Source organism: Catharus ustulatus, chromosome 14 (genome assembly GCF_009819885.2).
Source record: "Catharus ustulatus isolate bCatUst1 chromosome 14, bCatUst1.pri.v2, whole genome shotgun sequence".
NCBI lineage: Eukaryota > Metazoa > Chordata > Aves > Passeriformes > Turdidae > Catharus > Catharus ustulatus.
This window is the reverse complement of record NC_046234.1, coordinates 12,614,663-12,638,885: the sequence shown is the minus strand read 5'-3', so window position 1 is coordinate 12,638,885 and position 24,223 is coordinate 12,614,663. Positions and strand designations below refer to the sequence as shown.

General features: G+C 40.5%; 2 protein-coding genes across 5 annotated transcripts in view; both read left to right on the top strand.

Moving 5' to 3' along the window:
- The window catches only part of DOCK11 (dedicator of cytokinesis 11), a 77,487-nt gene extending 75,874 nt beyond the window's left edge, over positions 1-1,613 (top strand). For 3 of the 4 annotated variants that reach the window (XM_033072249.1, XM_033072248.1, XM_033072251.1), the window contains one exon: positions 30-1,613. In XM_033072249.1, the coding sequence (XP_032928140.1) occupies positions 30-152 (123 nt within the window). In that variant the 3' untranslated portion in view covers positions 153-1,613. The remainder of the gene's footprint in view (positions 1-29) is intronic. The other variant, XM_033072250.2, reaches the window with a different exon arrangement.
- A 6,167-nt stretch (positions 1,614-7,780) lies between these two features.
- Positions 7,781-23,982, top strand: IL13RA1 (interleukin 13 receptor subunit alpha 1). The gene is made up of 10 exons (XM_033072768.1): positions 7,781-7,861; positions 10,923-11,080; positions 13,345-13,480; positions 15,325-15,445; positions 17,187-17,371; positions 17,773-17,921; positions 19,026-19,158; positions 19,622-19,718; positions 19,991-20,075; positions 21,197-23,982. The coding sequence occupies exons 1-10, from the start codon at positions 7,783-7,785 to the stop codon at positions 21,314-21,316; spliced, it is 1,263 nt and encodes a 420-aa protein (XP_032928659.1). The 5' UTR covers positions 7,781-7,782; the 3' UTR covers positions 21,317-23,982.
- Positions 23,983-24,223: the final 241 nt, after the last annotated feature.

Sequence of the window (24,223 nt, the reverse complement as noted above, 5' to 3'; positions counted from 1 at the left end):
TGAATTTGTGATTGTTCTGCTTTTTTTAGATCTACCATGAGGACACAATGCATTCACCGTGGATGCAGGACTCTCTTCACGTCTTCTGTGCAATCAGTGGAACCTCTGGTGATGGAAGTTACTGCTCGCTCAGATCCACTGCTGACATATAAACATATCTCTCATATTTTACAGAGCCTTCTCAGGAATTCTTGGAACTGTACAAAGGATGTTTAAAACCATCCATGATGATCAAGGATTGAATTGCGGGGTGGTTTGGTTTGTTTTGCTTTGTTTTTTTTTTTCCCAAAAAAAGTTGCCATGCTTTCAAACAGGGTGCTTGCTTATTTTGCTGAGCAACATTGAAAGTGCCTGGACATTGCACCACATGTGCTTGTTTTCTATTTTTTTAAGCTAAACAAATAGCAGGCCATGGAGAGGCAATTATCTAAATACATGTTGAATTGCTGAACTCTGAATCGAAACAATGACATACTATGTAAAGTTGTACAATGGAATATAATAAAATGTAAAACTACTTTGTAAATAGAAGGAGTATAGAGTATATAGAAATTAGCATTATATCATAATTGCTGCTAAAAGCTTTGTTGGACAGGGGACATGAAGGACAAATTGTATTTACTGGTAAGAGACCTTTCTCTTCTAAAAAATGACCTGGGGTCCACATACTCCTATTGCACTCAATGTAAGTAAACTTCCCTAGTCTGGAATAATTCATACCTAAGTCAGAAATTACAATTTTCATACATCATACATACAGCAGATACTTCTAAAGTAATCTCCATGAAGGTTGAGCTTTCTGCAGCTGGTTCCAGTTTTGGGTAACCTTTCACAGCTGCAGGAGAGGATGGGCTGTACTCACTGAGAGCGAGCCTGAGAGTTGTGCCATTTCACATGAGTTTTCTCCTGCTTGCCACTCATGGTCTCACACAGATATAAACTGAGAACAGCTTAAATTGCATTGGAATTTATAAGGTGCTTTAACAACTTTCAAAAAAATTCTAACAATCGGAGAGATGTGGTTTAAAAAATTGCAGGACATCAAAAGAACTTATACAAAATTGAAGGATTTGTTAGCACCACAAGTCTCAAAGTCTCATGCATGTTCCCTCCTGGTAAGCAGATCTGTTCTCTGAAAGCTCATTGTTTTTGTCTGATAGATGGTTGGAGAAAATGTATTTTATGGAATTCTTTTATTTGTCCTTCCCCTTCCCAAAGCGTTCATGCATTCTCTGCCTCTTTTTAAAAAACATGCTTCAGATTCAGGAAGAAGAACACAGTTCAGTAATTCTTTTATCCAACGACATTTTTAATATCTTTGTTTTGCAAAATCCTGTCAATTGTAAATATGGTTCAGTAGTTCATATGGGAAGGGTGGGAGTTTTAAGAATATGTAACAAAATGCCATAATAAAAGGACTCCAGCTGGGTATTTATCTTGGCTGTAGTGTCTATAAAATGTTAAGCTTCTAAATCTTTGTGACAAAAATTAACTGGACCAAAATATTTATTATGCATGATTCTAAATACCTATCTTATTCGTACTCTGAGAAAGTAATGTTGTGATCCATTTGCTGTTTCAAGCAAAATACAGATGTGCCTATAACAAACCAACCACATTTCTGCTTCCATGTGCTTCTGTGCCAGACAGGCTCTAAATTTAGCACAAACATTCAGTAAGAGGAAGAGAGACTGGTATGTGTAAATATGGTTAGCACCTTCCTGATTGTTATCTTTCAGCAAATAAGACTTAAAAGCATATACGGAGAGTTTTCCAAATTACTAAGAGGTGTGAAGCTCATTAATAGTCAATCCAATACAAGATACTTTTGGAGCTAATTGACCTCTAAATATCAGTAGTGAAGGCATATCTTGACCACAGCAATGTACGAATTACAGACATCCAAAACCTCTTGCACTGTAGCTCTTTCCAATGCTACAGGTAACCTAATAGTTTTCCTGGATTTGCAGGGAGATCCTTATGCTTTTTTTTTTTTTTTTTTTGATGTCTTTAATGTTCTGAGATAATATCGTTGGCTGAATTTTCAGTTTCTAGTCTTTATTTTTACTGGAATTCCAGTGAAATTCTTACTTGTATCTTCAGCTGTCTTTAATGGTCCAATATGAGTTTTTGTCTCAACTTCTGAAACTGTTTGTATTGGAGTTGTCCTGTCATTTCACTGTCATATACTGGAAAACTGTCACAGTAATTTGGCCAAAAAAAAAATGCTTAATACCAGTCCAGTTAGAATATATACAGTCACTGCATTTCAGAAGGATACACTTACTTGCAGTTTTAATTAATTACAAAAATTATATGCTCTAGGGATTACCCTTCTGTCCTGTTAAATATTTTTTCTGGATTTTTCTACAGAAAAATCTCCTTTTTAGATAGGTTATAAAAAGACTGGTAACAAACTAACTTGTTTTTCCTTTATCTGTTCACCAATCTAGAAAGGATGAGGAGTGGCCATTATTTTACAGCTGTTCTTGGACAGTGGTGCCAAGAAGATGATCACATTTTCTCTATCTATCCTTGCCTTATTTAATGCCCCAGTTTAGAGACATCCTCCAGATCTTTTCTTATTTATGGCTGAAAGAGCTCAGTTCACAGACACAGCTGGAGAATGTAATGTGTATGTGCCTATTTTATGTAGCTCACATTGGGTACATCCTATTTGCTACTTGTTTGAGAAGAATAGAAATGTTTATTGTTCATTAACATTTTGATTTTTTTACTTTCTTATTTCTTGCCTTAGGAATGGCAGGATTTTTTTAGCCTTGAAAAATTAGTGGAACATATTTCAAATTACATCCTGGCACCCACTCTTTCTATACCTCAGTTGGGCTACATTGCAAATTTTATTTGCATGCCTCTAATTATTTTTGCTGCAAAACTGCTGTGTAACACTTCAAGCCTTCAGAATGGATGCCTTGATAGTTTTTCATAAAAGAAGAAGAAACGGGATGCAGTATCTGTGAGGATTAAGAGGAGTTGGCTGCTCTCAGTGTCAGGATTGGTTTGGATAATGGGATGTGTCAAAGCCAGATGGTTTGCAGATCAGACATACAAAGCAACAAAGGGCCTGCCAGTACTTTATGTACAAGAACTTGCTTTTAGAGATTTACAGAGTAAGCAAAGTGTAAACATTTTCTCTCTTGGACCTACTGCTTTTTTCTCTGCAGAGGGATTAGAAAGTATCATTTTAAGAAAAATATCCTCAGAGCTCCATGTCCACCCCCTCAAAAAAATCTGGAATGAAGAATTTACTGCAGCAAATGATGTATTTTTACATATTATTTGGTGTTCTAAACTTCTTCTGATATCAGGACTTTTCATGAGGTAGGCCAGCAAATGAAAAATCATGGAAGAGAGAATACCTGTAGTGTGTCATGTTTGGTTTTGTTCCAGAAGACTTTGGAACATACCCAACATAGTATTTTGATACAGAGTAAGACTTTACATAAGCATAATACCTTTGTCTCAAAGTAGGTAAAATATGTTTGTTTTCCCCTTCTAAAGAGACCAGATCTCATGGACTCCACATTATGATTTGAGTAACTTGCCCCAGAAGAAGTGGAGAAGAACATAAGTGGAAATTATGGGCTCAAAAATTTAATAGAAATAAAACTACATTTTACTCACTTTACCCACTTGAGGAGAGTAGCATGTGTTGATCTGATGTTCACTGAGCTCTCTAACTAAAAAAGGGGTTCTTGCTGTGTTGAGGAGCGCTGTTTACAGCTAATTCTTACGCAACCACAGACTGTAGTTTCAAATAATACGCTTGTGCCAAGCAGTGGCAAACCCATTGTGATATACAAGTAATACTTCAGCTGGAGGTGATTTACTCTCTTCTCCTGTAAATCTATCACCTGCTGCTCCATAATCATAACAGGGGTGCTTTTATCCTGCATGTTGTACCTATGAGTGTTGTACAAGCCCTGTTTAACCTTCCATGTGTGAAAGAACAGCACCTCCCATTAGCTTCAGTTCTTAACTGCTGTACTGGGCACAGAGGATGAACAGAGTTGCTCAAGAGCTTCCTGACACCAACCATCCTATACTGCTCTTTTTACTTTGTTTTTCTTGAATAATGGTAATTTTGACAAGAAGCCAGGGAAAAAATCATATTGCAGTAAAGTTCAGAGTTTATTCCAGGTCAAAATAAAAGACTACACAAATGGGAAAAGCAAGTTTTTCGATAAACATGTTTTGCCTAGGGGGTTTTTTTTAAATTTTTTCACCATTTCACAGAACAGGGTGAGTGATCAAAAGCTACTACCAGTGTAAGATTCATGGGACTAAACCCTAGTGCACTGAGCTATCACATATGCACTCTATAGAAGATTACCAAAATAAATCTTCAAACATGGAAATGCACCAAATGAAATGGTGAACACTAAATTATTCAGCAACAAATAGAAGACGTTAACTCAAAAATCCTGAAGGAGCATGAACATCAGACATCCAGCTCAGGGAAATCCCGAAAACATAATTCATCAGAAAAACAGAGACAGTCATACACAGAAATTTGTGAATAGAAAGAAGATGTGAATCACAAGTAAGGAAACGTCCCAGCAGATCACCCTACTTTCCTAAAAAATACCTAGCAAGTTCATGGTTGGGTTTTTGTTCTGTTCTGGAATTGCAATTTTGAAACCCAGACTTTTACTCTTTGGAGATGTATTTATTGTTGCTCTTCTTCAACTAACTCAACTGACAAGGTGGTTAGACCAATGTATGTGCCCAGGCAGTTGTACCAGCTCTTACATGATGGAATGTAAGGCAGGTGTCATTGTTATTTACCTCACCAGAGGATAAAGGACAAACTGCTTTTTCTGCTGCTGTCTTCTGAGGCTTCTCTATGGGGCTCTTTCCAAAGCCTTGGCCAAACAGCTGTAAAATCAGGTTTGTGCCCTGCCTCCCCTGGTGGGTAACACAGTTACTCCCTTGCCAAATAAATAGGTAAATTAAATAGATCTCAACAGTTAGAGAACAGTGAGCAGAAACGTTGATGCCTGGGCTTGTAATAGGAATTATCAACGTGGGGATACAACATTTGCACAAACATGTTTGGTTCCATGTCCACTCAAAAGTGCTCTTCAAATGAGGTGGGTTTTATTCCACTTTTCTCATTCAGAGCAGGGTTTGGACAGCAGTTCAGAGTTTTGCAAAGTTCATGTCTGTTGTGAACATGTATCACAAAATTCTAGATGTCCCCAAAGAACACAGAACAAAGAACATGACAAAGGTCAAGAAGTGAGAAGCCACATGAGTCAGACTGGGTTTTTTTCAACACAGTTTTGGGTTTTTGTGCCCCAGCTGTGTTCTATTTGAGCCCTTTTTTGAACTGACTCCAACCATCTTCTGAAGAGCCTGTAATTATGTTGGCTGAGACCTAAAGTATTGAAGTACTGACAGAAGCTGCTGCAAAATCAGAGAGGAGGAATCTCAATATTGGTGTGGAACAACTTCTGGTGCTGAAAGGGACGATTCCCCATTGCCCTGTGCTGCTGATAATTGTTGCCTCTTGCTGGGCTTAGTAATTGTGCAGGCACAGCAGGCATTGACACCATTTGATAATCTAATTTAGGGAACATGCACAGGAAAAAAATCGTTGGATTTTTGTTGTATTGAATCTGCAACCTCACTGCCTGACCCCACAATCAATGACTTTGTGTGGGTGGAAAAGGCAGGAGCACATGGCCAAGGGCAGGTCAGTAAAATGATTGTAAATCAGATTATATCAAACATGAAGCCATACCCCAAGTACTTGTTCAACAGATCATTTGAAAGATACAGGGGGGTATTGGCTCACAAGAACATGAACGAGCATGAGGTTTGCAACAGAAAGCTGCAGGACAGGACTCAATAAGATTGAGAAATAGGAAATCTCTGGTAAGTGGCAGCAGATGATGTGGCGGCAGTTGTGATTGCCCTGAACTGGGATGGAAATGTGACAAGGAGTTGCGCGTTCGGGAAGAAGGAAGAGAGAGGGGAAAATGTTTCAGCTGCCGACACTGATGGGCAGGCGGCCAAAGCAGGGAACGATCGCACGGCAAAGTTCTGTGTGCCTGGCACTGGCTTTCCCGGGAGAAGGAGTGGACAAAACAGAAAGAAGGAAGGAAAGAAAACATCAGCAAGGAAACTGAAAGCAAGAGAGGGGTTGCTTGGATCAGCTCTACAAATGTCCTCACTGGCAGGCATAGTCCACGCTCGCTCTGATGAGTTGCGCAATCCAATCTCCGTCACACAGCTTAAATGTTCCACATCCTGGAACTTTAAAACACATTTTTCTTTGATTATAATTAGAGGTCCTTGGGCACTTTCTAACAGCAACTAGAAGTCCTCTCTTCACAGAGAAATAAACAGACAGAAAAGCAGAAAAGCCCAACATTAACACAGGATATTCCCCACCCTGTCATAAAAAAGTCCACTTCCCTTTTTCTAGAATGAGTGTCTAAAATGCAGATGAACTCTTGCAAAACTCTTTGAGGAGCTGAGTAAATACTGAAACATTGTTTGCTTAGGAATAAGTTCGTTTTACTAACAAATTTTGGGTTGCCTTGAAACTCAGCCAAGTTTCCTTCCTGCTGGATCTCTTACTATTTTTAGAATACCTGAATTTGGGTGGTAACTAGGACCAAGCTTACTAGCTACAACAAAATTCTAGCTCAGAAGGAAAAGCTTACCCCAAATATTTTATTCTTCTGAAATTTATCAAAATAGCACTTACATCCTAGTCCCAGTTTTGGGAAAATTTTGGAAAATTTGCTGCATCACACCCATAACCGTGAGAGCAAAATTCCAAGTGACTATAACGTATTTTGAAGGGGCTGAAGCAGAGAGAGTTTGGGGAAGTTTGTGGAAGGCAGATCTGAAAACAAAAGAATATATGCATTCTTAGCACAGATGAGAACTGTAGAAATCAGCTGAATTTTCAGGAGGGATTTCGAAAAAAGCATTCTGCCAGGGGATGAATAACTGCTTCGACATCAAGAGAACTTCTCGGGGAGCGCTAACATAGCTGCTTTCCTGGCAGAGGATATGAACCATACCCCGCCTGGGACACGACTCAATAGCTGCACAGATAAGTGTGAACAGATAAGCTGTAAAAGAAAGCGACTTTGACTCACAGAATGAAATGTTGGTGAGGCTGCGGCCGCGCTGCAGCGCCATGTGAGGGGACACGGAGGGGACACGGAGGGGACACGGAGGGGACACGGAGGGCACTGCGGGACAGCGGCACTGAGCGGGTGCGGTCCCGCAGGGGCTGTGCGGACACCGCTGCGGCTCCGCTACTGCGGCACGGCCGAGTCCGGGCTCGGGGAGCCACCGACGGCTCCAGGGGAAGCGAGCTCAGTGATCTCAGGGTGTTTTTCAATCGAATTTATTCTGTGAAGTGTCAGTGCTGAGTGTGCGATAGACGGGGAGCGGAGGGCAGTGCAGAGTCGGCACATGGAGTGAGAGAGGGGCGACAGCAGAGGGAGCGCAGTGCGGGGCCGTGGGACGGGACGGTGGGACGCTCCCATGGGACGCTCCCGTGGGATGCTCCCGTGGGACTCTCCCGTGGGACGCTCCCGTGGGATGCTCCTGTCGCTGCCCAGCTCCGCAGCCCTGGGCGGTGCTGCTCAGGTGACGGGGCCGGGCCGCTCCTCCCGCCTGGCTCGGATTACCTGGGCGGGCCGGCCCGGCCCGTCCCGTCACGCCGCCTTTCCCGGCTGGTCCGGCCCCTCGACGGGAAGTGGGAGCGAGGGGCCGCGCTGGGGCGGCCGAGTCATGGCTGCGCTCGCAGCAGCTGCGCTGCCCTGCCCGCTCCTGCTCGCCGTGAGCTGGGCGCTGGCCGGGACGGCGGCAGGTAGGAGCGGGCAGGGGGGCGGAGGGGGCGGCGGGGCCGGGCTGCGCTCCGTGTCCGCAGGCTCGGTGCTGGGGCCGGCTGCGCTCCGTGCTCCGTTCTCCGCGCTCCGTGTCCGCAGGCTCGGGGCCGGAGCGGCCACTCCGGGCTCTCCCGTGCGCGGCTCGGGCGGCTCGGCCGTGGCTCCCCGCACACGCGGGCATGGATGTCCGGGAAGCGCTTTCATTTTGCGGTAGGAATCGCCCCAAGCTCCTCAGCCGAGTGCGAGGCAGCGCCGGCTGCGCGCCCTGCCCTGCCGCTTACCGGGAGCCGGGGTGGTGAAAATCTGCTGTCCTCTTTCAGTGAGGCAGCTCTTGGCAGGGTGGGCAGAAATGTTTCAAGCTCCATCTCGGTTTCCCGGGCCGGTCTCTGCCGTCAGACCCCGCAGAAGCCCGCTGTCCTCCCGGTGCCCGTGTCGTGCGGGCACACGAAACCTTTTCCTCGCCTTCACCTTCGCTCTTCAGTCCGCATTCCCGATTTCGGAAGCACGAATGTTTAGTTTTAGGAAAGATGCGTGCGTGTCTTTGAGCACTCTGTAAGGATCCGGGCTTGAAGCTTCAATCTCTGCTTACGTTGTCCAAAAATCCAACTGCAGACATTAAAGAATTGCCATTTTTCAGCTGTCTGCAATTCGGCTTATCACTATGAAATCAACTTTCGGAAAATGCAGGACGACAGAATAAAAATATGATGAGTTTTTTATTCCTTTGCAACGCTCCCATGGTACTTGATGCAAAGGATTTGCTGATGTTTCCTCGTTAGGACTTTTAGAAATAATATATTTTCTGTGCCTCACCTAATCTCTGATGGCTACTACTGCTTTTTTTCTTAGAAGCACCACCGTGGTTTTGCATTTTAAGAGTGAAATAACGGCTTGCCTACAGTTGATAGTTGGTCATTGAGTTGTTCTGCAAAACTGCTACAGAAACTTTAATAACGAGAGCATGAGACTCTACATTTTACACAGGCAAAAGTGTGAGATTGGCCTAAGCTATGAATAAAAGCTGAATTAAAAATATTAAAATACAAACTTCAGAATTCTGTAGATTAATCAAAAACCTACTAGATTTAAACTTTTTATGTTAATATAATTTACTGATTAATTTATAAACTTTGAATATTAGCACTTCTTTCTGTGGCTTGAAATCTGTAAACTTAAGCACAATGGTTTCTAATCCTATTAGAAGAAAATCTTCTAAGATCTTCTAATCCTATTAGAAGAAAATGTTTAAAACTTCAGAATAGCAATCAGGGATAACATTTTTAAAGGTTTGTGCTATTGTAGGTTAAAGTTCAATCATGATAAGATCGAATGCTTGGAGCTGTGTAATCTTGTTGAAAAACTTTTTTGTTGTTGTTTTTTAAACATGATTAAAAGGACTCAGTATTTGCAAACTTAATGTCCCAAGGATGTTCTTGCAACCTGTCCTAAATTTTTGGTAATGGAAGAGGTAATTGGCAAAGATGTTTTCACTATATTCAGTTTTCTCACTAGAGACTTTATTTTTGCAAGAACAAAAATTCCTCTTTTCTTCTCAAACAAAAATCTCCAAAATTTTAAATATTCAAACAAACTAAGCATATTCAGACTAAATCAGTGAATCCTTGTAATTATTCTCATGATCTGTGCACACACATGGATGGTAATGGAGCCTGATCTCTACCGTTGCCTGTCCTTGAACTATGAGATACCTCCAGAAGTTTGATGAATTCCCTTCAAGATTTGGCTGCTCTGGCTTTCAGGAAATGTTCAGAAAATGTAAGATAATGGTGTCATGGATGCTTTGAGCAGAATTCTTGCTCAAGGAAACTGTTTTCTTTCTCTGTCTTCCCTCTTCTTTGTGCTAGCAGAAGGAAGAGGGACTGCACTGTGACCTGGATGGGAAAAGTAATCTTGGTGGATTTATTCTGCCCTTTTCCTATGAGCTCTCTTGAATATTAGCATGGGTTAAACTTGGTTCCCTGGGACAGCAAGACCTGCAGCACTAGCTGATACCAGAAGTGTTTGTGAAACTGTTGAGTAACAAGGGTGCACTGTCCATAGACAAACAAGTGGTGGTGCCTCAGTGGTGATTCCTGAAGATACCCTGAGAAACAGTTCCATTGCACTTCTGGTTCAGTATCTTCTCATAGCACATATTGGAGTATCCCCTTAAAAAAACCAAATCAACTTTCACTTTCTTAGGGAATTCCCAATTGGTGATGTTTTCTAGAATCAATGTCTGACACATACTTCACTTTTTACTGGAAGTTTGCCATTTTCTTTCGCATTTCCCCTCTTTGTTTTCTAATATGACCTTCAAGCTGTGTGATGGCTCCTCAGTAGGCATTGGCTCAGTGCACAAGACCAGGAATGGTCAATGCACAAATGGATTTGTTGCTGCAGCCATCTCTGAGTTGTGGCCCTGCTCTGCTTCTCATTGCCTTTTGGAGAGGTGAAAAAATGTACCACTGAAGTGTCAGCAGTAAATTACCACTTGTCCCACACTGGTTTTGCTCACTGCACTGGAACATAGTATTATATTTTTTAATAGGTAATTGAGAAAGTGATGTGGTTTCAGTGTTGTTTTTTAACATTCTTGCATTTGCTTAAATTGTACTTCTAACATACAGCTAGATGTAATCACCTGACTTTTTAAAACCGTGCTGATGGATAACTTTTGGGGAGAGCAAAGTACTAATTTCTCCACAAAATTTATATACTGTTTTTACTCAAGTTTCAGCGTGTGATTCATCTTCCCGCAATGTGCAAAAGCTCGAGTACCACAACCACTATGTTGTTGCAGGCTACAATTTCTTAAAAATTAACTTTCAGTTAATTTGTGCATATTTAAATTGTTTATGAGTTGAGGTAACAACAATAATAGAAACACTTTAGTGGTCACCTTATCTAGTAGCAATTATGAGCTGACAAAACTGAGAAGTTATTTGTGTTCTTTTCTGTCAGAGTTAAGAATCTGCCAATGTTACTCATGGTAATGTGTGGGCCAACAGGATTGTTACACTGGTAACTCCTTTCTTCCAGGAGAAAAAATTCTTCCTCCTCCATCCAACTTGAGCTATTCATTTATCCATATCTGTACTCTGAACTGGACATGGAACCCCCCAGAGAACGTCAGCAGCAACTGCAACCTGTGGTATTCCAGCAACATCCTTACAAAAGGGGATCCTAAGGACATAAGCGTAAGTGTATCACCTCTTTGAACTCTGTGTTCCAGTAAATGTCCTCCTGTTATAAAACCCCCTGTGGGAGAGCATATACACTTGTATAAACACAATTTTAATACAGCATTTCATTCTTATCATGGGATCAAAACCTCAACAATGAATCATACCAGCATATGGGATCTTCAGATCAGACAAATCTGTCTGTTGCTCTCTGATAACTGAGTGCTGATGGTAACACAGAAGTACTGTAATAATAATGGGAAAAGTCTTACATCTGTCTTTTTTATGCAACTTTCTAGAAAACATAGATACATGGGCAGTCTGCACCCTTAACAGTTCAGTGGGAATTTGCAAAAGCTTTTCTATTTTACTTTCAACTCAATTTAAAGAGACATGCAGATTTAGCTGTGGTTTGACAGCATTGCATCTTTTGGAGGCGATGCCACTAACATTCCCCATTTACCCTCTCCCTGCAATTGCAGTTATTTATAGGGCAGTTGTGTTTTGAGGACCATATGGAGCAAGTTTGCTGCCTGGAATGGAAGTCATATAACTCATTTGTTTTGGGCTTTTGTTTCCTGTGGTAGATGTTTGCAACCCAGATGTGCTCCTTGCTGTGGATTAGCTGCTGTTTGGTCAGGGCATTGCCATGGTACCATTGCTGTGGGCTGTAGGACAAGGATTTTTACAATTTATTGCCAGTGAGAAAATAAGTCTGTAATTCCAAGAATTTTAATTTGAAGCCTTTGGTAGATGTCAGCTGTTGGGGAGGCAGTCCTGCTGTTTCAGATATGGTTACAATTGATATGATGCCTCTTGCAGCAGTCCTTTGTTGTTGAGCCCTGTTACAGGCTTACAGCCTGATGCTTACATTTGCCTCTTCATGCTAACCCCTGTACTTTTCCTCACAGCTCCAGGATATCCTGGACATGAGTAGGGATGTGGTTTGGCCAGTTTGGATGGAGCATTGAGTAACCTAATCTAGTGGAAGGCAGGAACCCGTGGTGAGGGGGCTGGAACCAGATGATCTTTGAGCTCTGTTCCAGCCCAATCTGTTTATGATTCTGTGGTTTTGCAAACAGCTGAGTGATTTGATGTCACTACTAAAAGGGTGACATTTCACTTTGACACTAATGGTCTCTAATAATCTTCACTGGAGCTTTAGATAAGCCAGTTGAACCTGCTAAGACAACAATACAGAAACGAATTTTACCTATTTTGATTGTTTCACTAACAAATCAACAAGTAGAAAGTCTCCTTGGTTAAAGAGCTGAATGAGTTTGTGGAAGGGTGTAATAGATATTAACATCATCAGCAATGAAAGAGCAGAGGATCAGCAGTTTCACAGGACAGGATGAAACAGACTGTACATCTTACTGCACCTTTTTGCTCAGAAAACCTGTTGGGAGATTAGGATTTTTTTTTTAAGGAAATTTTCTCCCATTTGTTGCTAAGAGATGATAAGTGGTACTTAAGAGATTCAGAAGAAGTGGCCAAGGTGGGGTGAAGGGGTGCAGTGGCTGCAGCCCCTTAGCTGGGGCTTTTCTCTTGGCAAGGGCAGAGATACTTTGAGATTTTGGCTGGGGGGTGAGTGCCATAACAAAGATACTTGGTTTGTATCCAGTTTCCAGTTAACTGAAAGGCATCCTAGCCCAACAAAAGATACTCAAGAAAGTGTGTGATAAAAGGATGAGCCTTTTTCTCACACAAACATACTGGAAATGGAAGATCATGAGCTACTTAGGCTTAATGTGATGTTACTGCTTTTAATAGCCATTTATGGGTTTGTTTTGCTAGGTTTTTCTTTTGCTCCTTAAATCATCCAAATCGTCTTACTCCTTTTTGGTAGTGTCCTCAAATGTTTTTCATTCTGTTGGTCGTGCCCTCACACACAGAAAGGTGAAGGTCAGATCTGTAAGTGCCTGTTTATCCAGCTGTAGCATAAACATGCTTATTTTGCATTGTCCATGAACACTTACTCTAGGATAATTCTCCCCCATGTTATACTTATTTTTTGATCTCTGTGCAGCCTTTGCTTATGACTGTAGCTCGCAGGGGTAGGAGTACTTTTTCTTTGTGAGTTCTGACTGTGCCTGAGAAAGAAAAAGCAAAGCCAAGTGATGCTGAGTCTTCCCTCATAGTCAGACACTGGTTTCCTTTGGCTTTGAGCTGTAGGCTTTCTGAAGGGCTGTAATGTGTCCTTACACTGGCAGGAATTCTCGTGTGTCTGAGGTGGTATGACAAATGTTTTGGTTTTCTTACGCCCCATCTAAACCCAGACATGGCATAAGGACCAATTCCGTGTGACGGACGCGCACTTGAATGAGGAAATGCTCTTCAGAGTGAGAAGTGAATGCAGGAATGACACCACCACGGAGCCCAGTCCCTGGGTGGAGACCTCCCTTCTGCCTAAAGGTAATGCCAGCAGTGGCCATACCCCTCTTGTCATGAGGATACATGGCTTTTTCTCTGCTCTTTTAACAAGAATCATAAAATATATCATAGAGAAATCCCAGACAAAAGGGCTGGTTTTATTGATAGAGCTTGAACAGAATGGTTACATCACCTTTAAATGCAACTGGGGTCCTCTGATGCTAAAAGTCTTCTGGGCAAGCTTGTAAAATTGAAGTGCTCTTCCAAAACAGCAGTGTGGTTCCTGTCATTTCTCTTCTGCCTGCTTTGAGCTGTAGTTTTTCTGAGGAACTGCAACATATCCTTACACTGGCAGAAATTCCCGTGTGTCTGAGGGGGCAGGACAAATATTTTGGTTTTATTGCCCCCATGTAAATGCAGGAATCAAGTAAGGGCAACTTTGGTTTTGGTGGTTGTGGCATAAGAGATAACTTAGACTCCATTAGGCCTGCTGCCTTCATGACTGGCATCTAAGTCAGTTTATTTTGTATGATTTTTCTGTATAAACAGAAGTCCATAAAAAAACCTACAACTGTCCATGTAGAGGGAGGAATGTAGCAAATTTAACAACTTGAATAAATTGCTTAAATAATTGTAATAGGATTCTGTCTTTTTCAAGAGAGATGAGTGGGGTTTACAAAGCATAGCAAAATGAATAGAGAAAAAGTATTTTTTTTTCTTGGCATCCACAGCAAAATTGTTAGGAAGAAGACTTTGAGGAGTAATGTATTTTGCTGAATGCTTGAAGTTAGGATGCACAGCAAGAAAATAAGGCTCTTGCCTAAAAGCCTGTCTTAACCCAGGAGCATGACCTGATGTGGATGAAAACCACATGTGGTTGGGAGAACCAGAGACTTTTTATCAAGCCTGTGTGTGTGTCTGCCAGAAGGGTTCTGGAAAATCAGGGAAGCAGATCATTAGGAAAGCATGTACTACACAGGCTGGGGCTTTTAATAGTCTGTTTGCAGATGAAATACTTTTATGTGCTTCTTGGAATAGGAAAACCTGTGTGTCATTTCCCTGCTGCTTCAGGGACAACGCAAGCTCGGACTTTTCAAAGTAGTTTAACATGAGTTTAGTTGTTAATGGAACTATTGCTACTTGTTACAAGGAAAAAGTATCCAATACAATGTAGTATGATAATAAAGAGCTCAAACAGAAATGAAAGACTGAATATGAAAGACTTTATTGAATAATTGCTCTGCGTGGGCAATCCATTGATCTATTCACAATTGTTAACTACTCATTTGTATTGATGTGACTTGAGTTTCCAAATGTTAAATTGTATTGTCTAAAGATATATGCATCTCAATTAAAAAGACAACTTAGCTAGTGTTGCTTTTGTCAATATTTAAGACTCAGAGGTGTTTCCTTATTCAGAATACCAAGCAACTAATACAGTGTCTGGAGAAGATAAAAATAGTCAGCCTGTAATTATGGTTGACATTGATGACTGTAATAGTATTTAGCTTTGTTATAGTTTTCCCTGTAATTACCAGCTACTTTTACTTGTAGATTAATGGAAATAAATATTTTCCTGACTCAATACCTTGTCCTTAGCATCTGGTAACCCTAAATAGCAATTCAGTCATGGTGAACACATGGGATTTGCTGTTGTGATTGGCTTGCCTCTAGAATTTACTCTGCTGAGATTTCAGCCATTGCAAGCTCATAACAGCTGAAATTCATAATTTGTTGTGCTGTACAGGCAGTGTAGCCTCGGAGGTAACCAACCCATTTCTGCCTTCCAGTCTCAGTTATGTAAAATGAAATGTTTTACTTCTGAAAAAAGCACAGAAAACTTGGACAAAATAAATCTTAGAGAACATTTCCAACTTGCCTTGCAGGTATTCTGGGTACTGCTGCTGTTGACTTGAGCTGTGTTTGGCACAATTTGGAGTACATGGCTTGTACCTGGCGTCCTGGGCAGAACGCAAGCAGCGACACCAACTACACTTTGTTCTACTGGTTCGTAGGAGATTTGTATTCCCAGCTCTAAAGTGCTCCAGGACCAATCCTTAGTTTTACATGACACATTCCCCTTGTCTGCTTCCTCTTACTCTGAAAGTTCCCAGGTCATTGTGTCCAAGTTATTGCTCAGTCCCATCCAACAGAAAACTTCACCACTGAAGCTGCTATGGCCAAGACTTTTCGGGAAGCTGATATATTTTGTCTGTTTCAATAGTCCATATTAACATAGCTGCTATTGCTTTCTGTATTTTTCTAATTGGGCACTTGATTCAAAGAGGAAGTAATGAAGAACTAAGCTAGACCAATGTACTGCTTTCTTTGCAGTCCAACAAAATGGGCTGTTTAAGTTAGGATCACTCACAATGTATGTGTCAGTTTATAAACCATTGGGAAATGATACTAAAGCATTAATAACTCTTAGTAGTACTTCTGTTGGCATCTTCAATGCTGTAAATAACTGATTCACCTTTAAAGCTATGAAGAACATCTTTTTATCATCATCATCATCATCCCTGCTGGCCAGTGGACAGCCATAAATGGTGCCTTGTTCCAAAGGAACAGACTTGTGTGAGCCAGCTCTTGGCATTGATAGCTGTACGTGCTAATCTATGCATACTTCTGCATCTTGATGGGGCTTGTGAAATGCCAGATTGCATTAGCTTCTGTAGAAATAGTGGAGTTTCTCTTTTGAAAGCCCCGTGTCGTAGTTTTACATCAGCTTTTTGTCTTATTTGAGATAACTACATAAACTTTTTGCTCTTCCCCAGAGGCAGTCTCACAGGCCAGCTGTTCAACTCAGGGCATTTGGACAGCAAACAGCAGAAAACTTGCTGCTTTCATTAAACATGGGGGGACTATTTGTTCCCTGTTTAGACTGCTACTGAAACTTTTTCTTTGTTACAAGAATAGGACCAATGCATGGTTGGAGATGTGAATTTCTGGATATAGGGATACTTACTGGAATAATGCTTCAGATTTTAGCTATGTATTTTCATCCTGCCCTTAATTTTAATGGAAGATGTAGATGTAGTGACTTCAAAGTGTTTTAATTCATGCTGCTTTGAAAGGATAATTTTTAGATTTTAAAGCCAAAAACTTCTAAGAAAACACTTCAGGTTTAGACTGAAAGATACATTTTCCACAATGCCAGTGAGGTGGGTTTTTTTGGTTTTGTTTTTCTTGGGAGGAAAGGTTAGTGGTGTATTTTCAATGAGGCTTGGGCAACAAAGACAAGCAAGGAAGAAGTTTGTCTTCCTAACTTCTCTATAATTGGAAGGAGATACTGACATTTTGAAAAGCAAAACAGGTAAACAGGTGAAACTCAACTGTCTCAAGAGCTGCAATACTTGAAACAGAGCTAAAGGAGGTTGATCAGCTCATTTTATCACAGAGGTGAAATTCCAAGAAGTGTTCCAAATTAATTTGTGTTCTAAATATTCTTTACTCCATGGAATTGTTCTCCCATGTGGAAAATGTGAACCAAAGCTGACAGCAGTTGTTCTCTTTGATATAAAGCAAGCCTGCCTCTCTTTCTGCTCCTTGGCAGTCTTCACAAAAACAATACTTTTTCTAAATCTTGAGATAAATTACAGGCTACTTGCTTTGCTTAGCTTTACTTTTTTATGTGCTATAGCAATGCAATATCAGTCTTCAGAATTTGCAACACAAGTTTGTAAACAAACCTTCCCCTTGCTGTCTTTTTCTTCTGAAGTTTACAAGAATAATTTTATTCCTCTAGGTTTGATGGCTTGGAAAACCCTAAGAAGTGTAGCAACTCCTCTGTAGACCAAGGAATCTTTGAGTGCATTTTCAATCTTACCTTCCCAAAAGTCATCCGTGATTACCCTGCTATAAGTATTTTGATCAGCGATGATTCTGAAGAAATTAGGCCTGTGTGTGCAAGTAAAAATCCTACCACCCTTGGTAAGCTTAACACCACATCATAAAAATGTAATTAAAATAAGAAGTTTGGTAGTATATTGTTGTGTTTGAGAAACTTTCACCTCACAAAGTATGGATGAAACAATGAGATTAGATGCTCCCTTCTTCTACTGACCTTTGATTTGAAATTATACAGGCAAGAGTTTGTTTTCTGTGAGGTGGGTATCTGGTGGGGAGGGGAGAGGGGTAATTTTCTATTAACTTCTACTCTTATTCTTTAGTTGGATTCGCTCTTTTTTTTTTTTTTAGATTTACTAGTACTAACTTTTTCCTCTTTCTCTGCTTAATCTGGTGTAAGTGTAATATTCTGCAATACAGGACTGAACCATTTTTGTAAGCAGTGAAATATACTTTTGAATTAATTATTCCATTTTGCATTTCAGTAAAACCTGCCACACCAAGACAATTGACAGTGTCGAAGACTGATGATACAATCAATGTAAAATGGAGTGAATCAGAAACTTTTCCAAAAAATTGTTTACACTATGAAGTTAAATGTTACAATGGTGATTTGGACATTCAGGTCATTGAAGTAAGTGTTCCTTACTAATTTTTTCTCTGTGAATCTTTTATAATATTTGTGTTTGAAAATGAGCAGTTGCATGTGAATGGGTTGGGTTCCAGAGCTGGAAGTGCTCTGTGAATGTTGGATTTTTCTCTCATACTGCAGGTTTATGTTAGTAAAAGCTGTACATCAAAATTCATGCAAGTCTTATGAATCCTTCCCATAATTTGTTAGGGCAATTTGTTAGTGTGTGAGAACAGAAGGATTTGCTGTTAGGAAATGGTGGCTGTAAGCTTTGGTGTCTTGGTGTTAGGTTTTCCTGCTGTTGGTCTTGAGTGCTTTGACCTGATTGCCCTAAAGGAAAATGAACTGCTGGTGCACACAAGAGCAGAGAATCTCATACAGAAAAGCAAGGGGATAAAGACTGAGCATGGAGGGGAAGAAAGAGGTGTGCACTCTCAGATACACTGATTTTAGTGTCCATATAGAAAGCATTGAGTTCAGTGTCTAGATGGACTCAGGCTGTATGTCCAGAGCCAAACTGGATGTACTATTTGATCAGAATGGTAAAAACAGCTTGAGAAATTTCAAACTGAGTGGCTGCCTTCTCCTGTGGAGGGTGTTTAATTGTTTATGCTACCCCAAACTCGAATGCTAGCGACATTCCCCAGGAAACTGGCATTTTAGATATAAAATAAGTGCAGCTAAATCCCGTCTAGTGTGTGCTCTTCTCTGTAGAGGTGTCCCAAAACACTTTGGTATGATCACAGTTATGCTGCCCTGACAAGAAGGGAAGGCAGGGTAAATCACAGATGTTTCTCAGAAGGAAAAAAAGTTTAAAAGGCACTGTTCCAAATTCTAAGTCTTAGCTTAATCATTGATGTCAAATGCTGCATGATAGATGTAGCAGTGAATGAGATTAAATCTTAGCTTTGGAATGTGTATTTAGGCACTCTGTGCTTGTTGAATGCCACTATGTCCTATTTTTAATGAGGTTTCATTGTCATAAAAAGATCTTCCATCAAAACATTCAGAATACATTAGCTGCACAATGTAAATAGGCTTGGAAGTGACTGAGAATATGTTGATAATTGAACAAAGCAAATTATCCTTTTTTTTTTTTTGCCTTAGTCTGAAACGAATTCCGTGTCAATTCCTGGCATTGATCCTAATAGCAAGTACACCTTCAAAGTGAGAGCAAAACTAAAGACTGTGTGTTACGACAGTCATCTCCACAGTGACTGGAGTGAAGAAAAGAGCATTGGTGAGAGCACTTGTCCCTGCATTGTGTGGCACTTTACTCCTCATCTGTAAGGCATTTAATACCTTTTTGTCTGCTAAATAAATGGGGGTCAAAGATCATCTTTCTATGTATCTGTTTAATTTTGAGTGAAAAGAGAGCAGAAGAGCTCCAGTCCTTCAGCAGCAGCACAGTCTCAGCCTGTGCTGCTGTGTATGTTGATAGTGGTGCCATTTGTGTAGCTATGCAATGTCCAGTGTAGCTGATTTTTCAGCCCTGAGTCTTGCTCATTTGCATTTCCTTGCTAAACACACCTACATTATAATCCCATCTTCGAAAAACGAGCCTGTCCTTGCCTACAAAAGTGCTAGTGTACTTGCAAAAGCCATGCATCTATGAACAAATTGGAGAATTAACTATTTTGCTGTCATTCTTCCTAAAAAGCCTTTCAAAACATCTCTAAGTTTCCACAATTTCTGTTTTCCAGGTGAGAAGAGGGATTCTACAACCTACTTTGTTCTAATAATTGCCATTCCCTTAATCGTAGCAGTATCTACAGTAATCCTACTAGTTTATCTGAAAAGGTAAATAATGATCTCTCTACATTTGCTGCTGTCTTTGTCAAGAGTAAAAATTATTTACAATCTGTCTATGTCAATGTTCTCCTTTCCTTTTGGGGAGTGAAAATAAGAAACAGGTACAGTTGCACAGACAGTGAAGGCTGGCCAGTGATGACAAAGCTGACTCCACAAATTTTCTTGACTGTACTCAAATACCATTTTGACATTTTAAAATTATTTTGTGAACTTTAAATTAATATATCTTTCATCTAAATATTTTTTTTAACTTCATTAAGGCTGAAGATATTAATTCTTCCACCAATTCCGGACCCTAGAGAAATTCTTAAGCGCATGTTTGGAGAGCAGAACGAGGATTCCCAGGTTAGTAAGAAGCTGTTGGACCAACAAATCTACTGAACTGAGATCTCTAGGCTTGTAGGTTTTTTTCCCCTGTGTCTCTTATCAGTAACTGTGTATAAATATATTGTATGAAGATTAAGTATTTACAATACTAGGAATTGTTCAGAAGCAATTACCCAAAAATTTAATTTCCCCCCCTCTGCCCCCCACCAAACTGTATGTGCTTTGGAAATTTCATTATTCTGTTACTCCAGAGTGCTAGTTCCTTAAATTTGTTTCAGGTTGGGGTTCTTTGGGTGGCTGTGTGGGTTTTGGTTCGAGGATTTTTTGTTTGTTTTTCGCAAATCCATTAAGTGACTTCTACTGAACATTCACGTCTTTTTCTGCAACTTAATCATGTTTGTGATGCTGAATGAAGCTATTTGTGTTTGACGTCGAGAAAGGAACATTTTTAGGGCTCTCACATTTATCATAGTCAGTTAGCTAAGAAGTGAATCAGACATATAGCTTCTTGTTGGCAAAGAACAAAAGCAACTATAGTTGTTCCAGGCGTTGGTTGATGAAAGGCTTGGAGTGGTGCCTTATTTCGGGGAAAATAAACATAATATCCATTACGGAAACTTATTTCTAAATAAATCTTTCTCAGTAGCCCTTTGTAAAAATCCTAAGAGAAGCACACTGACAAGCCCTAATTCAAACTTTGAACGTGAGGTGGTGAATGTTGTTTTCCCTTTGGGACTCTTGGCCACAAGGGCTTTAACTGTGCTTTCAAACTGTGCATTGTTGTGCTTTCAAAAGTGTTTTGTTTCTGCCCCATGTAATTTTGTCTGTGTGCTCAGTGAAAACTCTACAAAGTGTACATGCTCAGTTCTCCATCCTCCTGCCTGAGCTTCACCTGTTGGCTATAGCTGGAAGCACCCTTAAGGTGGGGACCAACCTTCAGTTCCTCATCTCCAGAGGACATCTCTTCTGTCAGCCAGGCTGAGCCATGGCTCTGAAAAGCACAGTTTGTTGCCCAGCTGCCTTGGCTTTTCACCATAATACAGGGTATATGTTGTGGAACAGGGGTCTGTCTTACTGGGTTGAAAAAACAACATTCACCAGGAGGAAATACTGATAAAAATGTTGTTCCTCTCTTTCAGAGCTCTGCAAAGGACGATCCCATGAATGCTTTTGACAGGGTCATTATAGAAGAAGAAATTCATTCTTTAGTTTTAACAGAAACTTCAGAGAGCACTAATTCTGAAAAAGAAAACAGGTAGACTCTACTTTGTCAGTGAAAGAGGAGGAAGCTGATTCCTGCTCCCCTACCTCAGGTGACTGTAGATGTGAAGAGGCTGTGAGACATTGGCCAGCTGTGACCCCACTGGCTTTCTGTGGTGCACAGAAGATGCATCACTAAGTGGCTGTTCTTCCATGTCTGCCAGAAATACTCATCAGAGTTCAGTCAAGATGAGCATGTATGTCCCATGTGACTGCACATGTAATTCCATGTGACTGCATTGTGGATTCCCTGGCTTCAGCCAGCTCTGCCCTGTTACTCATCACTTGCACTTGTGTTTGCCTCACACCAGACTGTCAGGGGTTTGTTTTTTGGTTTGTTTTTTGTTTTTGTTTTTTGGTTTGTTTTTTTTTTTTTTGAGCAAGCACTGTGACTTTTCTGAAGTATTTGGCTCTGTTTGCAGGAGGTGGGATGAGGCTGGCTTGCAGTGAGTGGGGCTTTAGTGCTACCACGTGGTGCTGCTGCCAGGTGGGATAGCAGATCATGGAGTGTTTGTGAATAACCCTTTGTGTGTATGCCTGGGCTGGGCACTCTCTGGGGAGCACTTACTGGGTTTCTTGTGCTTCTGCCCATCAGCAGGAGCTTGGTCAAATCCTGCCAAAGAGGGTATTTTTTAATTTGAAAATGTGTATGAAAAGCCTCTCTGCTTTCCAGCTGGTGTTCAGAATATCCATAGAAAAGGCTTAGTTTTGTTACCCTGCCAATTGCGTGTTCTCAGATGCCTTGCCTTCATGGACTTCTTGGGTTAATTATATTTTGTTTAAAATGAGAAACAGAATATTTTTTTAATTTGTTCTGTGCAGCAGCAGATAACTGTATTGAGTCTCACCAGACTGTGATGCTACTTTGGCCATATTGGCCTGAAGGCACCTGATTTGTAGCTGCTAAGTCATCCTGAGTCTGTCCTGCAAAATTACCAGGATGGATGCAGGAGTGTGAGGAGCTGTGGTCAAATCACTGAAACCCAACTAATTCAAAGGCTTCAAGACCCATCCTCACTGCCAAACTGATGGATTTGGGAAGAGTGGATGACAACCTTGGCCTGTTTTCTAAGGGATAGATTTTATTCTTTCTATAGTGATGAGACTGATTTGAGCTTTCCCTCCAGGACTTAGCAATATAAAACCAGGTGCTGATTTGACTTTTTGAAAAACTTTTCTTCTATATTTTACTGCAACACTTTGACAGGTCTTTTTGTTGTTGTTTTGCTCAGTCTTTGATGGTTTTGTTTTGAGGGTTCTCTACCCAGCAAAGCTCAGCAGGTGTTTTCTGGCACAAATGTGACATTTTTCTGCTCAGCATTCTCAGCATTAGTTTCTGTCCTGTGCTGCAGGGGTGGTTACAGTGATACCTTGATTGTGCTGGAGGAAAAAGACAATGGAATGGAGACAAAAAGACCCATGGAAGCCACTTATGGTCAATGCTCAGGGATTTCTTGCTCCTTTCAGATAGCTGTAGACATGTGAGTCATGGACATAGGCAGTCATAGCAGACTGGGAAGAGATCTCCTGATAAGCTTTATAGGAGCAAACTTTACAGCTACTAACCTTTTAAAGTTCATCCCTGTCTTCAAGCTCAAGCTCCATTCAGTCAAAAAGGTGAAACTAAATGCTATATTTTTAGAACATATTGTTCTGTGAGAAGTACAATGAGTGCCACATGCTTTTTAGCTACAAATGTGCATCTTTTATGCAGTTTTTCCCTTCTTATCAATAAATCAAAATTCTTTCCCCATTGTCCACTGAGCCTTTCAAATACAGGTTTTCCATGTCTTGTCTTCCTTTTGTTAGTGATAGAAAGGGGAGTAGAAATGTAGCTGAACTAGCAGACCCCCTATTAGCATATGCCTTTTACCACTAATCAGGCTAAAAAAACCCCAACGTTATAAAAATTAATAAATGAGACAAAATAAAAATAAAACCTCAGGGATTTCAGTGAGATAAAACTCAGGTTACACAAAGTCAGCTATTAGCACTTTCTGAAATTCCAGAGATTAAGGAATAGCATGAGGGAAAGAGTAATTACATTCCTTGCCAAATTAATTCCCTCTGCAACATTTATGTCATTTTAATAATAAATATTCCTTCAGTCTACCTCATCTGGAATGTTGCTCAACTCAGACCACTAGACAACCAGAAATGTATAATTTCAAGATAAGTAAGCATAACAGTGTAATAAAAAGATTTGTGGCTTTCACTGTAGCAATCTAGGAAAAAAGTACTAGTCCCTAAGTTTTTTTAATTTTATGCTGGTGTCTATGACAAAACCAAAATTCATTTGCTTTTTAAAAAAAACAAACCCCCCAAAAACCCCAAACAAATTTGTAAAACCATAGGATTGGGGAAAAAAAAGATGGAAAGTGTTAGGCCAAAAGGAAGATTTAAATGGAAAGGATGGTTTAGGTCACTATACAGAAAGGTTTTCAATAACACTAGTTGACACTTCATCACGGATTCATTTCTTGAGCCTGTGTTTCAGCATATAAAGCAAGTATCTGAATCTACTTTCACCTTTAACATGCTCTTTTAAAGGTAAGAGGTTTTTAAGCTTGAAATTATCTAAATTTTACTATCACTTATTTTTTTCCATTGCAGTTACTTGATCTGTAAATTTGTTCAAAGAGTGAATAAATATGATTGAATGCTTTTGAGTGTCATGGCATGGTATTTTGTTCTTGGGTTGAGGAGATTAAACTGAGGCCAAGGAAATGGGTTTTTAATGAGAAACCATGTTTGAAGCAGGCAGAACCTAGAGAGGAAAAGCTGAGTTGCTTTGCCCTCTTCCCTTTCAAGAGTGAACGCAGCCCACTCGTTGTGGATGGACTGCAGTAGCCATGGCTTTGACTGGGGTAGTGGAACAGAAATGGAGCTGAGCACAGGGCTTGGGC